Raw genomic sequence first — 20,196 nt, 5'->3', positions numbered from 1 at the left:
TTTTTTTTTTTTTTTTTTTTTTTTTGGAACCATCCTTCAGAAGAGCCTCATGTGTTTGAGTGTCCATATGTGTGGTTAAATTTCCACTTCAACTTTTATAAAAGATCTTAAAATTATAAAATTACCCTACACTAAAACTTATAACTAAGTAGCTCATTAGGGTCTTTCTTATCAAATGATTATCTTTTCAACAGAGCAGAAAACAGTCCTACTTCAGGTTTTTCTACTGTTCCTCTTTGCAATGTTTGCCAAACACATTCTGCCTTGTAATTCTGATAGTATATGAGAAAAAAATATATGATCAAGAACGTGTTGATGCTGCTAAAATTTCAAGGCAATTAGACCATAGGTTTTGTTTTCAGCAAGACTTCGCATGAACATGGCTTATTAAAGAAAGGCTTACTGCAGTAATCCTCAATGACAGTTTATGTGGAATATCACCCAGAGAGAGCCTTAACTGAAATTGTGTGCCCAATTTACATTTTATATTCTAAGTCCTCAGTGGATACTCTGAATTTAAAGATTATGAAGACAGTATGTTCTTTCATCCTGGGAGCTTTTAACCTTCCAACTCACTTATGTTGACCACGAGCAAGTCATATTTTATATCAGTTTATATGCTGTAAAATGGAAGATATGCACATTAAAAAAATAATATTGTGCCAACCCTAATCTCAGTATCTAGAAAATAAACTCTGAGTGTTGCTATGGTTCCAAGGGATGAATAACTTTATTCTCAATGAAAGAAGATGATTTGTACAATGTCTGGATACTCTATGTGATATTTCAGATGCCATCAAAATAATTCACAATTTGATTTTTTTGCTTTTTTGTTGCAAAGCAAAATAATTGTGGCAAATGCCTAAGGAGAGCTCATTAAGCCTCTTTAAAAAATCAGTCTCATGAAAGTCAATAACTGCAGATTCAAAAGTCTTTATATAACTTTTAAATGTTTCCATTTTAATTATTGGGATTAGGACTTGGGTAATTAGCATGCTGGTTATAAGAGCTCATTTCAGCTGTTATAACTCTCTATTTTTTTGTGCAGGTAGTTGGTGAAAGGCTACCATATGTTTTGAAGGTTTCATTCATAATGAAACTAATAATTTATTTATCTCACAGCTGTTTTTTGGCTTAACAGATATCATCAGTGACATCAGAAACTCTGTTCCCTAAATCTTTTTTACTTTACCACTTGGCATTATAAATATTTAAAATGTGAATCAATCTTTGGAATGAATTTACTGTACATTTCTTACTTCTTCCTTTAAAAGAATAGGAATATTCCACTCTTCAGAACTTGGAAGCCAGATTTTCTGAAGGTTCCATATTCCATAAACACTGACATATTAATTTCAGATTTCCTTTGCTTTATGGTCCACCTAAATGAGCAAAACTTAAATAATTGCTTTTAGTTGAGAAGTTCAATTGTACATTCTCTTAAAATGGTAAACATTTATCAAGGCTATTTAAATTAAGATGCCTATTATGTACATCATTAGTCATAATTTTGAAAGCCTTTATTGAAATACTTTACATAGAATTTTGACTTTCATATTCTGTCTCATGGATAATGTATATGTAGCCCACTATGTGAATCCAATATATTAAAATCAAGACTTATGAAACAGATGGGTTGAGTTATAGTTTTTGCTTTGCTAAAGAGTTTTGTGCCATACCAAAAATTTCCTCTACTATTCCTTTAAACTGTAGATAACCTGGAGTATTTAAAATAGAGGCAGAGTTATCAAATTTTTATATATACACAATCCCTCTAGCACACATTTATCAACTAGAATATTGAGTAGTCTTTATGGGTGACAGGCAGAAATCAGGTCTGAAATGTAGTGTCATGGCTGGGTTGATCAGCTACATCCAAAGAATGTTCATAGGTCTGTAAGCCAACATAGAAGCTGGTTTCTGTTGGTCTACCTTACAGGTCTTTATTTGACCGTGACATTTCTACAATGTTCTCAAGGACTCAGATGTACATAGATCATAATGCAAAGCTCAAAGCAATAGAGAATTTGAATGACAATCAGGATTAAATTTGAAATCTCTTAGCCCAGAACAAGCAGTGGAACTAAGATTATATTTTAAAAGGATGGATGTGAAGTTCATGTAGGTTCTAAAATCACTTGCTACGGACATAGTATAGAAGTCCTAGTTTACCAACAGTTTGGTTTTCAAAAAACATTTTTAGTTCACTTGAGCATTAGCAAACAGTACAGAAGAAATTAATGCTATACTTTGGTTGGATTCACAGATAAATAGAGCCCAGATCTAAGAAGGTCAGAAACAGAAAGTATAACATACTGTACTGAAAGTGATGCATTTTGGGCCACCTATCAGAGAGAGAAATGCTTTTATTGGGTAGGGCGTTGATTCTGATGACCTTAAAAACACCTCCTAAATCTTATCCTGCAGTTTAAATTGAGCTCCCAGGCACTTATCCACGAATCTGTCAATGTCTAATTCAACTTAGCAGCATGTATGTGATAGATAACTGTTGTACATCATTGCTTTGACTTATAATGAATATATGATCTTATTCTTTTCCATGTGTTAGTTATTCCCTAGGTAATTAATCAATCTAAAAATAGGTGCATCTGCTCTGTAACTAGCACTAGGTTAAATTAAACAGCCTGTTTCCAGGTATTCTTTAATTATCTAAGATCATATTTGAAAGAAATTCTAGTTCAAAATGATATGTATTTTGAGTAGCCATAAAAAGGCTTGTGTCCAAGTCCTAAAATAAAATTGCACAGCACACCTAATCAAATTAGACAATGATGGAAGATGAACATGTGTTTGTTCTGAGTGTACTCTATGTATACTTTCATTACTCTGCATTGTGTTTTGACTTTTGAAAGTATTTGTTTATAGCATACAGTGGACAACTGTCATTCTTTTTCAACAACGCCATCTGAATCTCTTGGCCATGTCGAGGGTTGTATTAGTGAAGGCTCTCCAGAGAAAAGGAGATATATTTATATTAAGAGACTTATTATGAGGAATTGGCCTACTTGACTATGGAGGCTGAGAAGTCCTGCAATCTGCTGTCTGCAAACTAGAGACCCAGGAAAGCTGGTGGTGTAATTCCAGTCCAAGGGAAAGAAAAGACTAATGTCCCAGCTTAGCAGGCAATCAGGAGGCAAAAGCGGGTGAATTCTTCTTTCTTCTGCCTTTTTGTTCTATTCAGGCCCTGGATGGATTGACAGTGCCCACCCACACTGGGAAGGGGAAATAACTTACTGAGGCCACCAATTCACATGCTTATCTCATTCAGAAACACCTTCATAGGTGCGCTCAGAAATAATGTTTAATCTCGGCAGTCTTTGACCAGTCAAGTAGACACACAGAATTCACTATCACAGGGGCTCTTTTGCATGATGAGGCAGAGCCCACTCCCCGTCTAGGAGCTGAAAGTGCCAGATGCTTCCTTTCCCCAAACCTCCTTGCATCTGGGCCTGGGCCTGTGATCCAAACTCTGCCCCAGTGGCAGATTTTCCAGTCCGCAGTGCCCCTTGACCAGTGCTGGAGGGTTAGTGAGGCCACGCCAGTCTGTGCCTGGTGGTGACAGTAGAGGTGTCTTTACTGAGCCAGTTCTGTGTCAGCATTTCAAGTGTTATTTTTTGCTACATAGCCTCCATACCCAGTTCTCTAGCCCACCTGGAGATTCTGTGAGTTGCCTTCAGAACAAATTCCATTTCTGCTTCAGTTGGCAGAGCTAGATTCGTTTCTTGCAGTGATAAACAGGGTGTGAGTCCATGTTTACATGGGACCTATTGAGCACACAGCACTGTGAAAGGCACAAAAGGAAATGCGTCTTCATTCTCTGAGTATTTATGGAATAAGGCATCTTGCTTGGCATTGGCCAGAAGGAAAGACATACAAAGCTGGTATTTTCAAACTAGTGCTATGAGGACAAGTAGGAGGAGGTGGGGATACTACTGGCAAACTTAAAGGGAGGGTAGATGTAATTCCATGGCTATGCTAATTTTAAAAATTGATTTAGTACAGAGAGGAAGTGTTGGGATAAGAAAGGATACTTTTCAGGAAAATAAATACTGCATTTCATCCATTCCAAGAGAAAATTTTTTTCCTTCATTTTAACATTTATGAAATTAGGAAGCATTGTTAGAGTGTGCCATGTTTTAATTGTTACTTTTTTCTGCTCAACTCATCTACCATATTTTACTGAATCTAAGATGTCATTGACATATACTATTATATTTTATACCTTTAAGAAAAAAGCTCAATAAATAATTATTTTAAAAATGCTTCTGCCAGCCGCGGTGGCTCATACCTGTAATCCCTGCACTTTGGAAGGCTGAGGCGGGTGGATCACTTGAGGCCAGGAGTTTAAGACCCGCCTGGCCAACATGGTGAAACCCAATCTCTACTAAAAATACAAAAATTAGCCTGGTATGGTGGCATGTGCTTGTAATCCAAGCTACTCAAGAGGCTGAGGTGGGAGAATCACTTGAACCCAGGAGGCAGAGGTTGCAATGAACCGAGATTGTGCTCCTGCACTCCAGCCTGGGTGACAGAACGAGACCTGTCTCTGAAAAAAAAAAAGACTATATCCTAACAGCATACTGGGGACTCTCCAGACTAGAGGATTCAAAGAGACCCTAAGAGAACTAAGTCAGTTATGGAAATGATATGGGTTAGATACCAAAGTCCTTTTCATTGTTGTTTCATAGTGTTCCAAAACTGTTAAAGAGTAATGGATTTACCTCTAACTTCTGTTATAAACCAATTCAGGTGCTAATTATTATAGCCTTGCTTGGCTGTAAAAAAAATACCTAGCATACCTGTGATGATTCTCAATTATGTGGATGGCACCTTTTTTAAAAAATTTCATATACATCCAGAAGTACATAGGATAGTATGAATCCCAGTAATTAAAAATCATCAAATCATGACCAATGCTATTTGATCTCTAACCCTACTCTATATCCATCCATATTATTTTGAAGCAAATCCCAGATACCATATGATTTCATTTATAAATACTTCAGTAAGTATCTCTAAAAGAAAATGACTTTTCAAAATATACCCCTGGAAAAAAAATCTATAATTTGTGGCATCTTTTTTTTTTTTTAGTAAATACATTTTTTTTTTTTTTTTACTTAATTTAAGTTTTAAGCTACTTTTGTCTTTGAAGGTTTTTTAAAAAACATTAAACAACAAATTAGGTCCACTTCAATGTCCACTGAATTCTTTTTATGAAATTTGTATGATGCTAACACATCACATCACAGTTCTGCAACAATATCTCTTCTGATTTTTCATCCTGCAGCTTTCTTTTGAATATATGCTCTAGCTGAGGATTTGTGTATAAAAATATTCTTGCCATTTCCAATGCAGTGTTCAGAAAAGCCATATCTGTCCCTTGATTATTTTTGGTCCTAAACGAAAGATTCATAATACCACATCAAATGATTTGGACAATCAGTTAGCTAATGAGCATACATCACGTTGAACCATGTCAACATTTGTTTACTCAGGCTCTTCCACATTCCTATTAAATATTTCCCACACATCTTCATCTAATGTCAAAACCAATACACACATCTGTAATGTGTGGCCTGATGGATACTGTGCTAGAAGTGGTTTAGGTTTTGGGAATTCCTCCACTTGTTGCAGGCAATGCTCTGATTCCTCAAGCCTTAGTTTCTTCTTCTTTTTTTTTAAGTGTGGTTTAAGTCAAGGTTCAATGGCACTGGATCTCAAGAGGTGACTGGTGCCTCCATCTGGGCTGAAATCACAGCCCTATGGAATCTTCCTAAAATGTAAGTTTTTGTGTATATCAAAGGAGCACTTACACATCATTTAAAACATTGTATTGCTACAAGACTTTTAATGGAAAAACTCATTCCCTAATCCATCTCTACTCCAGATTTGTGTTTCTCAGGAATGCCATTTTAATTATTTTGACTGTTTATACTGCTGTTTCTCAGTGTATTAAAAGTATCAGATCTATTGATTTTCCACTACAGAAGTGAAAATTTAACTTTCATATCTAATCCCGCTCTCTTATACACATATGTTTCTCCTTTCTCAATTCTCCCAATATCACTATTTTTGATTAAATATTCAGTGTTTATTTTGACAATGTAAATTTTATTTATAGCTTGTTTTTTTTTGCACAACTTTCTGTTTTCTCAAGAATTACTAATTCTAATTTTGTTTTTCTTATTTTTATTGGTGTCTATTAATCTTTTTTTTTTTTTTTTTTTGAGACAGAGTCTTGTTTTGTTGCCCACGCTGGAGTGCAGTGGCGTGATCTTGGCTTACTGCAACTTCTGTCACCTAAGTTCAAACAATTCTCCTGCCTCCGCCTCCTGAGTAGCTGGGATTACAGGTGCATGCCACCATGCCCAGCTAATTTTTGTATTTTTAGTAGAGACGGGGTTTCGCCACGTTGCCCAATCTAGTCTTGAACTCCTGGGCTCAAACGATCCACCTGCCTCAGCCTCCCAAACTGCTGGGATTACAGGTGTGAGCTATCAAGCCCAGCCTATTAATCTTATTTTCTATTAATGTTCTTGTTATCTGTTAATGCATATCCCAAATTTATCCCCAAACCAACAGAGCTGTGAATATTTTCTGCATACATTCATACATGTCAAATAATCTGTCAGTTCCAGTTTTTTTATAAAGACCTCTTTCCTTAAGCTCTAATGCACTCTGAACTGGTTAGATTGTTGTTAAGGGCCTTACATTCACCATCATTCTAAGAAATCCTTTCACTTTTCTCCAATACGGGATTTTCTGATTCCTGGGTCCAATGTCTTTCTCATTCTGCATCTTCATTTTGGTGGAATGCTTTCTTCAGAAACTTCCAGAAAAGACATACTTGAAAGATACATAGAAGGTCTTGTATATCTGAAATTATCTTCATTTTCTCCTCATGCTGAATATTTTGGCTCAGTGTAGAAATCTAGATTAGAAAGAATTTTTTCTTGGAATTTTTCTTTTTGCTTCTGTGTTCCTATTGACAAATTGAATGCTCCTGAAGACTTGGTGCTTTCTATGTGAACTGTTTGTTTTTGTTCCCCCTCTGGAAACTTCTGTGTTGTAAAATTTCATCATAATGTGCTTCAGTGAGGATCTTTTGTTATTCAAGGAGCTAGGTACCCTGTGGGTCTTCAGCTCTTGGAGAGTTTCCTGTATTATTTCTTTGATGATTTCTTCACCAACATTCTCGCTTTTCTTTCTCTCTAGAATATCTATTACTTGGATGTTGAACCTTTTCTCACCATTTTCATCTTTTGTTAAATTCTTCTGGCAGATTCCCTCAAATTTGATAGATATTTTCAACTTTGTCTTTCATTTCTCTTTTATAAAATTTCCAAGAACATTTTCTAATTCTCTTAAAGTTCCCTTTTATTGATTCCTGTTCCTATTTAATGAGTATAATATTTTTATCTATGAAAATTATGATGTTTTAATTTTAATAAACAATTGCATTGTTTCTTTTGCTTTCAGATTCCCTTTTTTTCCTCTTTCTTTGCTTTGGGGCTCTGTAATTCATGTCAGAAATGTCCCTTAATTGATAATCTTTGGCTATCTGTTCATATTTAAGATTGAGGCGCTAAAATGCTCTCTGTGCACAGGTGGGCCTTGTTGACCATCTGTTTCACAGTAGCCCAGTTGGGGGCTAATGCTTCTTTAGGGGAGAGCTTTATGTGTCTCTGGTTAATTTCCTGAGAGATAACTCCTCTAATATCCTACCCGAGAAGTATTATGCTGGCTGCCTCTGTTCTAGGAGTTGAGTGGGAGAAGAAGGATGGCAGGGATCTCACCTTTACCAAGTAGATTTTCATGCAAACTCCTTGTGTTTCATATGTCAACTCAATCTCATTTTCCTGCATCACCAAGTTCAGAGCCTCTCTAGCTCAACCTCTTTACAAGTAAATTTCATCTCTGCTGATAGAATGGAGAAGGGTTATGCCTAATTTCAAAAGCTAGAGAAGGAGCCGTAGGTCCTAACTGCTCCTATGAAAACTTTCAACCAGGCTGGGCATAATGGCTCATGTCTGTGATCCCAACACTTTGGGAGGCCAAGGTGGGCACATCCCTTGGGCTTAGGAGTTCGAGACCAGCCTGGCCAACATGGCAAAACCAAATCTCTACTAAAAATACAAAAAATAGCTGGGCGTGGTGGCGCATACCTGCAGTCCCAGTTACCTGGGAGGCTGAAGCGGGAGGATCGCTTAAACCCAGGCAGTAGAGGTTGCAGTGAGCCAAGATCATGCCACTGCACTCCAGCCTGGGCGATAGAGTGAGACCCTATATTTAAAAAACAAAACAAACAACAACAAAAAACCTTTCAACCAAGCCTCTATTTTGGGCTTCTTCTTACACGTCCACTTTTAGAGGAACTGGGCACCTCTAACTCCTGAATATGGCTGAGGTTCTCACTCAGGAGTTCGAGACCAGCCTGGCCAACATGGCAAAATCCTGTCTCTACTAAAAATACAAAAATTAGCTGGGCATGGTAGCACACACCTTGTGATCCCAGTGACTCGGGAGGCTGAGGCAGGAGAATCACTTGAACCTGGGAGGCAGAGGTTGCAGTGAACCAAGATTGCACCACTACACTCCAGCCTGGGCGACAAAGCGAGACCTTGTCTAAAGAAAAAAAAAAATAATTAAAGTTTAAAAAAAAAAAAAAAAACAGTGTTAAATACATCAGCAATGATGATTGTGAGATAGCTGGAGAACCAGGAGAACATGAGATCACAGAAGCCACAAAAAAGGCCTTTTAAGAAGCAGCTTCACATGTGTTAGAAGCTGAATGAGACAGGACAGGAAAATGGAGCTTGGAGTAGAACATACACTGCCTTCAACCAAGCACATACTTACTCACTCACCCTTTGTGTTGAGGTGTAAGGAGTGCTAATCACTCCAGAGATGTTTATGATCTGAACTGTCTGTGTGTCAAAAGGAAGTTGTCTTGAGCACTGTGTATGTGTGAGAAGTGTATGCATGGCTACATACACTGGAGGGATTGTGATAGGGCAAGGGAACCAGGGCTCAGAGACTGTGGAGTAAGAGCGTTGGGAGGCTCTCCAGTGAGGCTAAGAAGGATAAGAGTTGCTCTATCAACAACATATAACATATTCTGGAATTACTTAATGTGGCTTAACCTGAATAAAAATGTCAGAGTCAGGAAATGAGAGTCCTATAGTGTGATTTGCTGCAGGTCATTAGTACTCTTTGTCACCAACTGATAAATTCTTATGTAGACGCATCACAGCCCAGAATTTGGAAGTAAGTAGGCTTCAGTCTTACTATGTTACATTGATTCTAAGATACTTTTTTTCCCCACATCACTAAAATTAGATGCATTGTAGTTTAATTAGCATTTTATTTTTCGTTAAGGGCACATAAAATAATGGTGAATTCTACCATTGATGGCACTGATAAAATACCATTGGAAAGAATAAAATAATATTCACGCAGCAAACATTTGTCAAGCCATGCATAATCATAGCTCTAAAGTGTGTTAAAAGCTACTTTTTTGTTTTACTTTATGAATTATTGCAGAAGCCCAGTCTAAATGGTCGAATTCCTTTAGTGAATGCTATTACCTCTTCTGCATGATTAGGGTTAGCATTGCCTTAAGAGCAGAGTACCCTGCTTGCCTCAAAGCTGCTAGAAATGCCCCAATTTGCTTGAACTTTCCTGTCAAATGTTTCTAGATAAATGCTTTCACTATGTTCTGATTGTATGAAAGCAAAAATGTTGCCAAAAGCATTAGATTATATTGGCAAAGTTATATCCATTTAATTTTCATGCAAACATAAGTTTATCATTCTTTTATCATGATTTTATTGAGAAATTTAATTTTAAAACTAAAATATAAAATTGAGAATTTACAAAATTCAGATGATTTGGGGGGCAAAACAGATTAATATATATATTCTGAAATCTCCTTATTCTTTTTTAGCTGAGAGATGAAATTTCCTTTTTTTTTTTTTTTTTTTTGAGACAGGATCTCCCTCCAGTGTCCTAGGCTGGAGTACAGTGGCGTGATCTCGACCCACTGCAGACTTGACGTCCTGGGCTCAGGTGATTCTCCCACCTCAGCCTCCCTAGTAGCTGAGACTACACGCGCATGCCACCATGCCTGGCTAAGTTTTTGTACTTTTAGTAGAGATGGTCATTCACCATGTTGCCCAGGCTGGTCTTGAATTCATGACCTCAAGTGATCCACCCACCTCGGCCTTCAAAGTGCTGGGATTATGGGTATGAGCCAGGGTGCCCAGCCTTGAGAATGAATTTCATCAATCCTGCATCCTCCTACTTTACTGCCTCCATGAAAACAGTACATAAGATGTAGGCAACCACAGCGAAATCCTGAAAGTTACTGACTTTAAAACAGATCATAAATACATTTGCAGGCAACCCTGAATTCTGCGGCTGGCATGGACCTCCCTTGCTATAAATCACAAAAATTAACTCTAGGTGAGTGTTTTATTCATGAAGGGGAAAAAACCTTCTTTGTTGTCATTTTAATGAGTGTCAGCAGTGTTTTTCAGGCTAGTCACTGGAGGAGGAAAGGAAAATTCTGGAATGTGGCCTCAGGGAGATCTTTATGCATGAGTATTGTACCTCTAATATGAGATGCTGCATAGCCTGTGTGAAATGTAAATGGGTAATTTGAAAGATTTTTCATTTGTATGTGATGGTAATTTTTCATATTGCTTCTTTCTCTCATCATGTGCATAGCTGTATAAAGTCAAACATTGCATTTTATTCATGCTTCAAATGCTCACAAATAACCTAAGAAAATTTTATTTTTCTTTTCTTTCCTTCTCTTCTCTTCCTTTCCTTGCCCATTCCTTCTCTTCTCTCTCATTTTGTTTCACGTAGTAGAGTCTTACTGAATTATATCCTTTGAAATCTATGAGTCCCTCACCTGTCTAGGTCTTCCTTGCACAGACATAGTGCCTCTTAGGATCTGACAACATATGAAGCAAGATGCAAACTTAGCCATTATCTGAATTTACTAATTCAGACCTAAGTGAATCTGATACTTGGCCCGTCTGATTTCAGAAGACTGACCCCTTGTGTTTGTGGGTTGGCTCAGCGAGAGCCCAGCCCTCACATGGCAGGTGGCTTACCATCTACTCATCTACAAACCATCTGTGCTCTTGCCTGATGTTCCCTCAGAGACGTGCTTCTGCTAGGAGGGCAGGCTTGTTTTGGAGAACTTTCTCTGATTTCTTGAAAACCATCCACAGACATGCATACGTGCAGAACATAATAAAGAAGTAATGGGAGCCGTGACAGGAATTAATTACATCTTAAAACTACATTGGTGGCAGGGCGCGGTGGTTCACGCCTGTAATCCCAGCATTTTGGGATGCCAAAGTAGGTGGATCGTTTGAGGTCAGGAGTTTGAGATCAGCCTGGCCAGCATGGTGAAACCCCATCTCTACTAAAAATACAAAAATTAGCCGGGTGTGGTGGCATGCGCCTGTAATCCCAGCTACTCGGGAGGCTGAGGCAGAAAAATTGCTTGATCCTGGGAGGCGGAGATTGCACCACTGCACGCCAGCCTGGGCGTTAAAGCAAGACTCTGTCTCAAAAAAATAACAACAAAAAAACCTACATTGGCTCAGTTATCTGTTAGTTTTGACCTTTTTCAACTTTTTCAGTTGCCTTTCTAACAGCGTACATTTCAAGTGTCTCACCATAAAGAATGTAAAGTAATGAGATGATAGATATGTTAATTAGCTTGATTTAATCTCTCTACTTTCTATATATATACATACTAATCATAGTGTGATACAATTATGGTTTGTCCATTAAAAATCATATAAATACAGAATAGCGTCCTTTTACCTCACCCAGACATAGCCATCACTGAAGAAGGAGTGGAAAAAGAGAAGCCTGTATCTATTTCTATTTGATTCCAAAATCTCCACTTGATGGGCTGATTGAGGGATGTCACTATTTTGATTTCATCAGACTCTAGAAGGGCCACACGTACATACTGTCAGACCATTCAAGAGAGAAACTAAAAATTTTCACATAGATTAAAGAGAATTTACTAGTAGTTTTTAATTGTCATTGAAACTTTCTCAATTACTTTTAGAAAAGCTTTAAAGTGACACAGTATAATAAAGAAATAGGGCAGGCCAGGTGCAGTGACTCATGTCTGTAATCCCAGCACTTTGGGAGGCTGAGGCAGGTGGATCACTTTAGCTCGGGAGTTCAAGACCAGCCTGGGCAACATTGTGAGACCCCTGTCTCTACGAAAAATACAAAAATTAGCCAGGCATGGTGGCATGCACTTGTGGTCCCAGCTACTTGGGAGCCTGAGGTGGGAGGATCGCTTGAGCCTTGGGGTCTAGGTTACAGTGAGCCGCGATTGCACCACTGCACTCCAGCCTGGGCGACAGACTGAGACCCTGCCTCAAAAAAACAAACAAACAAACAAAAAAGATACAGGACAAATGGTATTGAACCAAACTAGCTACGGGCTTCCTTCTGATACCCAGATCAGCTTTGGATCAATCTTATTTTTAGGAGAGAAAACTACAAACATTATTATTTATGAGGCTGTGGTTCTACATGTCATTGTTTTCTTTCTTCTTTCACCTGAAATGAGAATAGCCGAAGCTTTGGAAATTAATCAGTGGCAAATAATTTAGATATTGCTGATCTTGAATGTATCATTGGCAAAGTCAAATTGTGTGTGAACTCCCAGCCTCCCCACAACCTTATTGTTAAACGGAATGTTTTTTGTTTTTGTTTTTCGTTACTGCTGAAAAAAAAACAACCAAAACAAAACAAACAAACAAAAAACTTTGCCTAAACTTTCTCTTTTTTATCTAAATCTAGGAGAGTGGAACATGGAACATGTTTTCATCTTCTAGTTATTACTAATTACAGTAATTGCGTTTTGAGGGTGACCCTTGTGATTGATTTTTTTCTCCTACTGGTGTTATAGCATGAAAAGAAAACAAGAAGAAGCAATTAGAGAAACCTAAAGGACCATAGAACTTCTGCTTTCCAATGAATTCAAGAACTCATTCAAGTTAGTTTATATCTCCTAGGTGATTGGAAATATTTTACCAGCCACTAGATATATTTTATGTATCGTAAAAAAAAACATATTTTCACCTATAAAGGGAAAGGTGTGATATATTATGAAGACTAAAGCATGCAGAGTAGACTGAAATGAAGAAAAAAGCTGAAGACTGGAGACCGAAATCACCACATAAATTACAGTGTGGACCGGAAGCTTGAATTTCGTCGAATTTTCTAAACCCAAGGTTTAGAAAGCCTTGATTTACATTTTGGGTGGGGGATATTTTTACTTTTAGTTATTTCAGAATTATACTGCCAACAGTTTTTATTGCCTTGGAAATGCAGCCTCAATAAAGAATAATATAAAACTCATGTATTTTCGCTCCGTTGCATAATTTCTTCCCATAAAATTTTCTGGTTTAGAAACTTTAGATCTGTAATACATTTGCTCCAGGAAAGGAAGAGGTTAGTTTTCAGTGGCAGGGTAACTGTTTTTATTTGGGAGTCCTGCAGGTAGCTCCCAGAGGAACACTGTTATTCAGATGCGTATGTACATCCTGGCTTTGATTATCCCCAGCTTTGCAGTTTAGTTTGAAATGAATATATTATGTATTCTCTTCATTCTCATGTCAGTCCAGAAGTTTACCTTTGGTTTCCAGAGGCAGCACAGGAAAGTGGTTAATAGCACTACCGCGGGAGCCAAGCTGAAAGGGTTTGAATCTGCACCACATCCTAGCTGTGTCACCTTGGAAGTTTCCTTACCCTCTCTGTGTTTCAATTTCTTCAGCTGCAAAATGGAGATAATTGTTATTATTCACTTCATAAGATGACAGTTAAGATTAAGTGAGTTAATATGAGTAAAGCTGATAGCATATTGCCTGGCACGTAATAAGCACTTTGTGAATATTAGCTATTATTCTTAATTTTACAAAACTAAGCTAAGACGTAATTTTTAAAATTAAATTTTGTTTATAAATGTGCTCTCTACAACTTTTTATTAAACTCGGGTAATCTCAAATTAGGAAGATTAAAATGAAATAGTATTTACTTTGTAGATTACCTTTTATTTATGTATAAACAGTATGAGTCCACAAGTCTTTTGGTTGTTACAGGGGATAAACTTAGAATGTGAAGGGCTACACAGAAAGCAACTTTCTTTATCTCATGTAGGGATTTCAAGATTTTAAAGAAAGGAGTTCCATCCCTTCTCGTTGAGTCTCTAATTCATTCCCTGGGGTGCTTAATAGAGAGATCGACTTCTAAGAGTTAGGGTTACCCCGTAGCACTTTACAAAGAGCCTCAGGGGGCTTCTTGCTCAAAGGAAGCAAGGCAGGTTTCTTGATGCCAGGTGAGAGGATGAGTTTTCAGAAGTAGCAGACCACACTCATTACTGCCCCTTTTCTCCCAGCTGGAAAAAAAAAAAAAGACAAGAGGCAGATAACCTCATAGCATAGCACTGAAGTGTCAACTGATCTCTAGGGGCGTTTGATATGAAAAGCACAATCATTTGATCCTTCCCTTTGGATGAGTTCAGGGCAATGTCCCTGTACACACTGAGAGAAATTACTACAGATCAGGGGAACACGTTAGTGAACCCAGGATTATAATCATATTCTTTATTTTAGTTAAAAATAAATCTACAGATTTGTTTTCTTCCAGTTGGGAGATTTTCAGTTTGTTTTATTAGTACTGTGATTGAATAATGCTGGTTAAAAAAAAACTACTTTTCTAAAAGAGTACAAAGTTCATTTTGACAAGTATATATTAAACAAGCAGTGTGTCAGGCAATATACCCATCCACGGGTGTCCTAGAAAAGCATACAGTCCAGAGCGGAAAGAGACATGAAACAGATCCTTTTGGAACAATATTAGCGATTCATTAGTAACACAGAGCAGGTAATTCTAATGTCCCCTTAGGTGAAAACACCTCTAGAGAGGAAGTCTTTGGGAAGGTATAGCACAGAGAGTGATTTTATGTTCATCTTGATTTTGTGAAACAGGTGGCATTAAAGTTTCTGTATGAACAAAAAGGGTGAATTTTTCTATATGTAACTAATAACTGAGTAAAGCTGAATTAAACAAACAAAATGTCAATATCTGGGCCAGGCCTGGTGGTAAAGTGATCACAGTACTTTGGGAGGCCAAGGTGGGCAGATCACTTGAGGCCAGGAGTTTGAGACCAGCATGGCCAACATGTCAAAACCCCGTCTGTACTAAAAATACAAAAATTAGCTGTATGTGGTGGTGTATGCCTGTAATCCAAGCTACTCAGGAGGCTGAGACACAAGAATTGCTTGAACCCAGGAGGTGGAAGTTGCCGTGAGCCAAGATCGGGCCACTGCACTCCAGCCTGGGTGACAGGGTGAGACCCTGTCTAAATAAATAAATAAATATCTGTATTTTTCAATTAAACAGATATAACCAATTAAACAGATATAAACCAAGCTTACCAAGCTTACATGTAACTGTATTAAAGTCAATAGGCTGATGTATAAAAACACAGGAGAAGTGTATCATGACCGCCTCATTGTTAGAACTCTATGCAGATGAAGAGTGAACTTAAATTCTCCCTATCCTGAAAGGGCTCCCTATTCCATAAATGATGCTGGGATAGCATGCTAGCCATATGCAGAAGAATGGAATTGGAACCCAACCTGTCACTATCTACAAAAATTAACTCAAGATGGATTAAAGATTTAAATGTTAAACCTCAAACTATAAGAATCCAAAACAAAAAAACAAAAAAGAAAACCTAGGGAACACCATTCTGGATATCAGCCTTGGGAAATAATTTATGACTAACTCTTCAAAAGCAATTGCAACAAAAAACAAAAATCGATATGTGTGACTTAATTAAACTAAAGAGCTTCTACACAGCAAAAGAAACTATCAACAGAGTAAACAGACAACTGACAGAATGGGAGAAAATATTCACAAACTGCATCTGACAAGGGTCTAAAACCAGACTTAATTAAAGTAAAGAACTTCTGCATGGCAAAAGAAATTATTGACAAAGGAAACAGACAACAGACAGAATGGGAGAAAATAGTCACGAACTATGCATCTGACAAGGGTCTAAACCCAGAGTCTATAAGGCACTTAAACAATTCAACATCCAAAAACCAAATCACCTCGTTAAAAAGTGGGCAAGGCCAGGAGCAGTGGCTCACGCCTGTAATCCCAGCACTTTGGGAGGCCAAGGTGGACAGATCACAAGGTCAGGAGATCGAGACCATCCTGGCTAAACAGTGAAACCCCATCTCTACTAAAAATATTTTAAAAAAATAGCCGGGTGTGGTGGCGGGCACCTGTAGTCCCAGCTACTCGGGAGGCTTAGGCAGGAGAATGACGTGAACCCAGGAGGCAGAGCTTGCAGTGAGCGGAGATCAAGCCACTGCACTCCAGCCTGGGCAACGGAGCAAGATTCCATCTCAAAAAAAAAAAAAAAAAAGAAAGAAAAGTGGGCAAAAGACATGAACAGATACTTCTCAACAGAAGACATACAAGCAGCCAACAGACATGAAGAAAATGCAAATCAAAACCACAGTGAGATACCATCTCACATTAACAAGAATGGCTATTATTAAGAAGTCCAAAAACAGCAGATGCTGGCAAGGCTAGGAGAAAAGGGAATGTTATACACTGCTGGTGGGAAAGTACATTAGTTCAGCCACTGTGGAAAGCAGTTTGGCAATATCTCAAAGACCTTAAAACGATCTACCATTTGACCCAGCAATCCCACTGTTGGGTATATATCCAAAAGAAAATAAATCATTTGACTAAAAACACACATGCATGTGTTCATCACAGCACTGTTCACAATAACAAAGACATGGGATCAACCAAGGTGCCCATTAACAGGGAACTGGATAAAGAATATGTGTTATGTATATACTGTAGAATACTACATAGCCATAAAATGGAATGAAATCATGTCCTTTGAAACAACATGGATGTAGCTGGATGCCATTATCCTAAGCAAATTAACACACAAACAGAAAACAAAATACCAGATGTTCTGGCTTATAGTTGGGAGCTAAACATTGGGTACTTACGGACATAAAGATGGCAACAATAGACACTGGGGACTACTAGAGTTGGGAGGGAGGAGGGGGGCAAAGGTTGAAAAACTATTGGCTACTATGCTCACTACCTGGGTGACAGGATTGATTGTACCTAAACCTCAGCATCACGCAACATACACATATAACAAACTTGCAAATAAACTCCCTGAATTTAAAATAAAAGTTGAAATTATTTTGAAAAAATTCTCCCCATACTTAGGTCCTACTGAACCACTTGAGAAATGCTGGTTTGGCTATAGTGGAGGCTTAGTAGAAAGTAATAGATGAACTCAGTACCACTGATGGAAAAATAATTCGAAGGGCGTTTCTTATCAATTGTGGGCTCAGAATATCACACACACAGCCATGATTTGCTAAACACAGATTGTCCAATTAACAGTAAATAGACCATTAACAAGTGGGTCTCCTTTAAAACAAAGCTATTTGACTTTAAAAATGAACAGGCCGGGCGCGGTGGCTCAAGCCTGTAATCCCAGCACTTTGGGAGGCCGAGACCGGGGGATCACGAGATCAGGAGTTCGAGACCATCCTGGCTAACACGGTGAAACCCCGTCTCTACTAAAAAAATACAAAAAGCTAGCCGGGCGAGGTGGCTGGCGCCTATAGTCCCAGCTACTCGGGAGGCTGAGGCAGGAGGATGGCGTAAACCCTGGAGGCGGAGCTTGCAGTGAGCTGAGATCCGGCCACTGCACTCCAGTCCGGGTGACAGAGCGAGACTCCGTCTCAAAAAAAAAAAAATAAATAAATAAATAATAAAAAATAAAAAAAATAAAAATGAACAGTAAGTTTTTGTTTTCTATATAAAACATTTAGCATAATTATTTAATGAATATCCTGTGAATAATGAGTTAAATAGCATTTGCACAGGCTTCTTCTGCCACCCAAAGCCATTTTAGTGTTTCCTCTTTGGGGACAGATAATGAGATCTAATTGTTATCTTTGTTTCCTGTTTGGGGGACAGACAATTAGAACTAATGGTTATTTTCCTTCCCTTCACTTTTCTCATTCAATCAGTAGGTCCAATTGATTCTACCATCTAAATATTTTTTACTTCTGTTCAATTCTGTCTCTCCCAACAGTCATCATCCCAGTTCAGGTCACATCAACTTGCGATAATTTATTTTAACTGTTCTCCTAAGTGATTCTTCACTTGACAAAATGATCTTTTACTTTAGAGGAGAACACAATAAGAATGACAAAATAATAATACTAATAATAAATGCTACTCACTGAATATATATTAAATACCTGTAACTATGCTGAGTGCCTTACATGCTTTGGTTCATTTAATCCTTAGAACAATCCTACAAGCTCATTTAATTACTTACCCCATTTAATCCTAGAGAGGTCAAGCAACTTGTCTAAGGCTGCCGCTTGGCTAGTGGTAGATCCCAGACCAGAACTTTGTCTCCAAAACTTGTGCTCTTAACCACCATGCACACTCCCTGCCATATTTGCCAAATTTCCTCTTAATTGTAAGGCTCTTTTACTGTATTAAACTGTGCTGCATTACTCAGCACAATGTTGGACATATAAGCATTCAAGAAGTTTTTACAAGGGATAAATTTAAGAACTATTATGCAAAGAGTGGGGAGTTGAAGTATTATTTCACTTATCTCACATCATTAAGAAATAAATTTTTTTTTAGGTAAACCAATTTTATAGTTAACTGAAATCAAACCACTTAAGGGTACAGACTTCTTAAAATTTAGAAAACTATTTTAAAATGCAATCCATTCTTTACTACCTTAGTTGCATGAGAATTCTTTTTCAATCGTATTCTAATGACAAAGAGCTTTTGTTATGAACAAGTGTCGTATATGCTACTTATTTAGTAATTCCTTCTGAACTATGGTTTTAATTACCATCTACATGCTGAGAAAGCCCAAATCTTTGTTTCCAACCTGTCTTCCTGACCTTCAGATCCATGAATCTTTACTCTACCACTTTGTCCTGAAAACTAAAAATGTTCCAAAGACCTTTTGTACACCCAAATCCCCAAATATGCTTCTCCAAAATATCATATCTTAATGAATAATTCTGCTGTCTATCCAGTTGCTGGCCACAAACATGGGCATAATGTTCAACTGCCCCTTTTCCTTTATCAACCATCCCCCCAATCAATCAATTAACAAAGGTCCTATCAAGTCTACCTTTTAACTGTCTCTAATATCTTTCACACCTCTGTCTGTCCATTGCCTTATCCTGCCATTATTACCTTTGCCTGGGTTATTGCAACAAGTTTGTAGATGGTATCCTATGCCCATAATTTTAGGTATAGGATTTATTCCTCATATTACAATTTATTCTTCATATTACAGTCAGAGTATTTTGTTTTGTTTTGTTTTGTTTTGTTTTGTTTTGTTTTGTTTTGAGTCGGAGTCTCTGTCTCCCAGGCTGGAGTGCAATGGTGCGATCTCGGCTCACTGCAACCTCCGCCTCCTGGGTTCAAGCAATTCTTCTGCCTCAGCCTCCTGAGTTGCTGGGGCTACAGGCGCCCACCACCACGCTCGGCTATTTTTTTAAAAATATTTTTAGTAGAGATGGGGTTTCACCATGTTGGCCAGGATGGTCTCGATCTCCTGACCTCGTGATCCACCTGCCTCGGCCTCCCAAAATGCTGGGATTACAGGCATGAACCACCATGCCTGGCCCAGAGTATATTTTTTAAACTAGAGATCTGATCTTGTCACATCTCAGCTTGAACACTTTCAATGGTTCCTTATTGCTCTTGAGATAAGGTTCAAACTTCAGCGTTACTTACTAAGCCTTCTTGATCTGACCCTACTTGCTTTTCCGTATCTTGCCATCACTATTTTTCCCGTCCCTCTCACTGAGCACCACACTAAGTCATATTGGAACTTTATCTCTTATAGATATTGTGCATTCTTTTGCCTTTAGGGCTTTGCATGTGCTATCTGGAGAACCCCCAACCCCTACATCTAGGCTAAGCATCTCTCCTACTCACTGCCACAGCACCTACTTCCACTTGTAATACTGTGTTTGAGTCCCTGTTTGTTTATTTGTGTCATCTTCTCTCCTCTCCTCCCCA

General features: G+C 38.1%; 2 protein-coding genes across 4 annotated transcripts in view; one reads left to right on the top strand and one right to left on the bottom strand.

Annotated features, from left to right (window-relative positions):
* LOC108517376 (uncharacterized) overlaps positions 1–11,268 on the bottom strand; it is an 18,758-nt gene extending 7,490 nt beyond the window's left edge. The window contains exon 1 of the mRNA XM_017855257.1: positions 11,164–11,268. Coding sequence (XP_017710746.1) covers positions 11,164–11,268 — 105 coding nt within the window. The remainder of the gene's footprint in view (positions 1–11,163) is intronic.
* ELMOD1 (ELMO domain containing 1) overlaps positions 1–20,196 on the top strand; it is a 76,506-nt gene that overhangs the window by 4,583 nt on the left and 51,727 nt on the right. The gene's annotated exons all lie outside the window — the stretch shown is intronic.

The sequence above is a fragment of the Rhinopithecus bieti genome, unplaced genomic scaffold (assembly GCF_001698545.2).
Source record: "Rhinopithecus bieti isolate Rb0 unplaced genomic scaffold, ASM169854v2 scaffold_39705, whole genome shotgun sequence".
Taxonomy (NCBI): Eukaryota; Metazoa; Chordata; class Mammalia; order Primates; family Cercopithecidae; genus Rhinopithecus; species Rhinopithecus bieti.
This window is presented reverse-complemented; position numbering and strand designations above follow the sequence as displayed.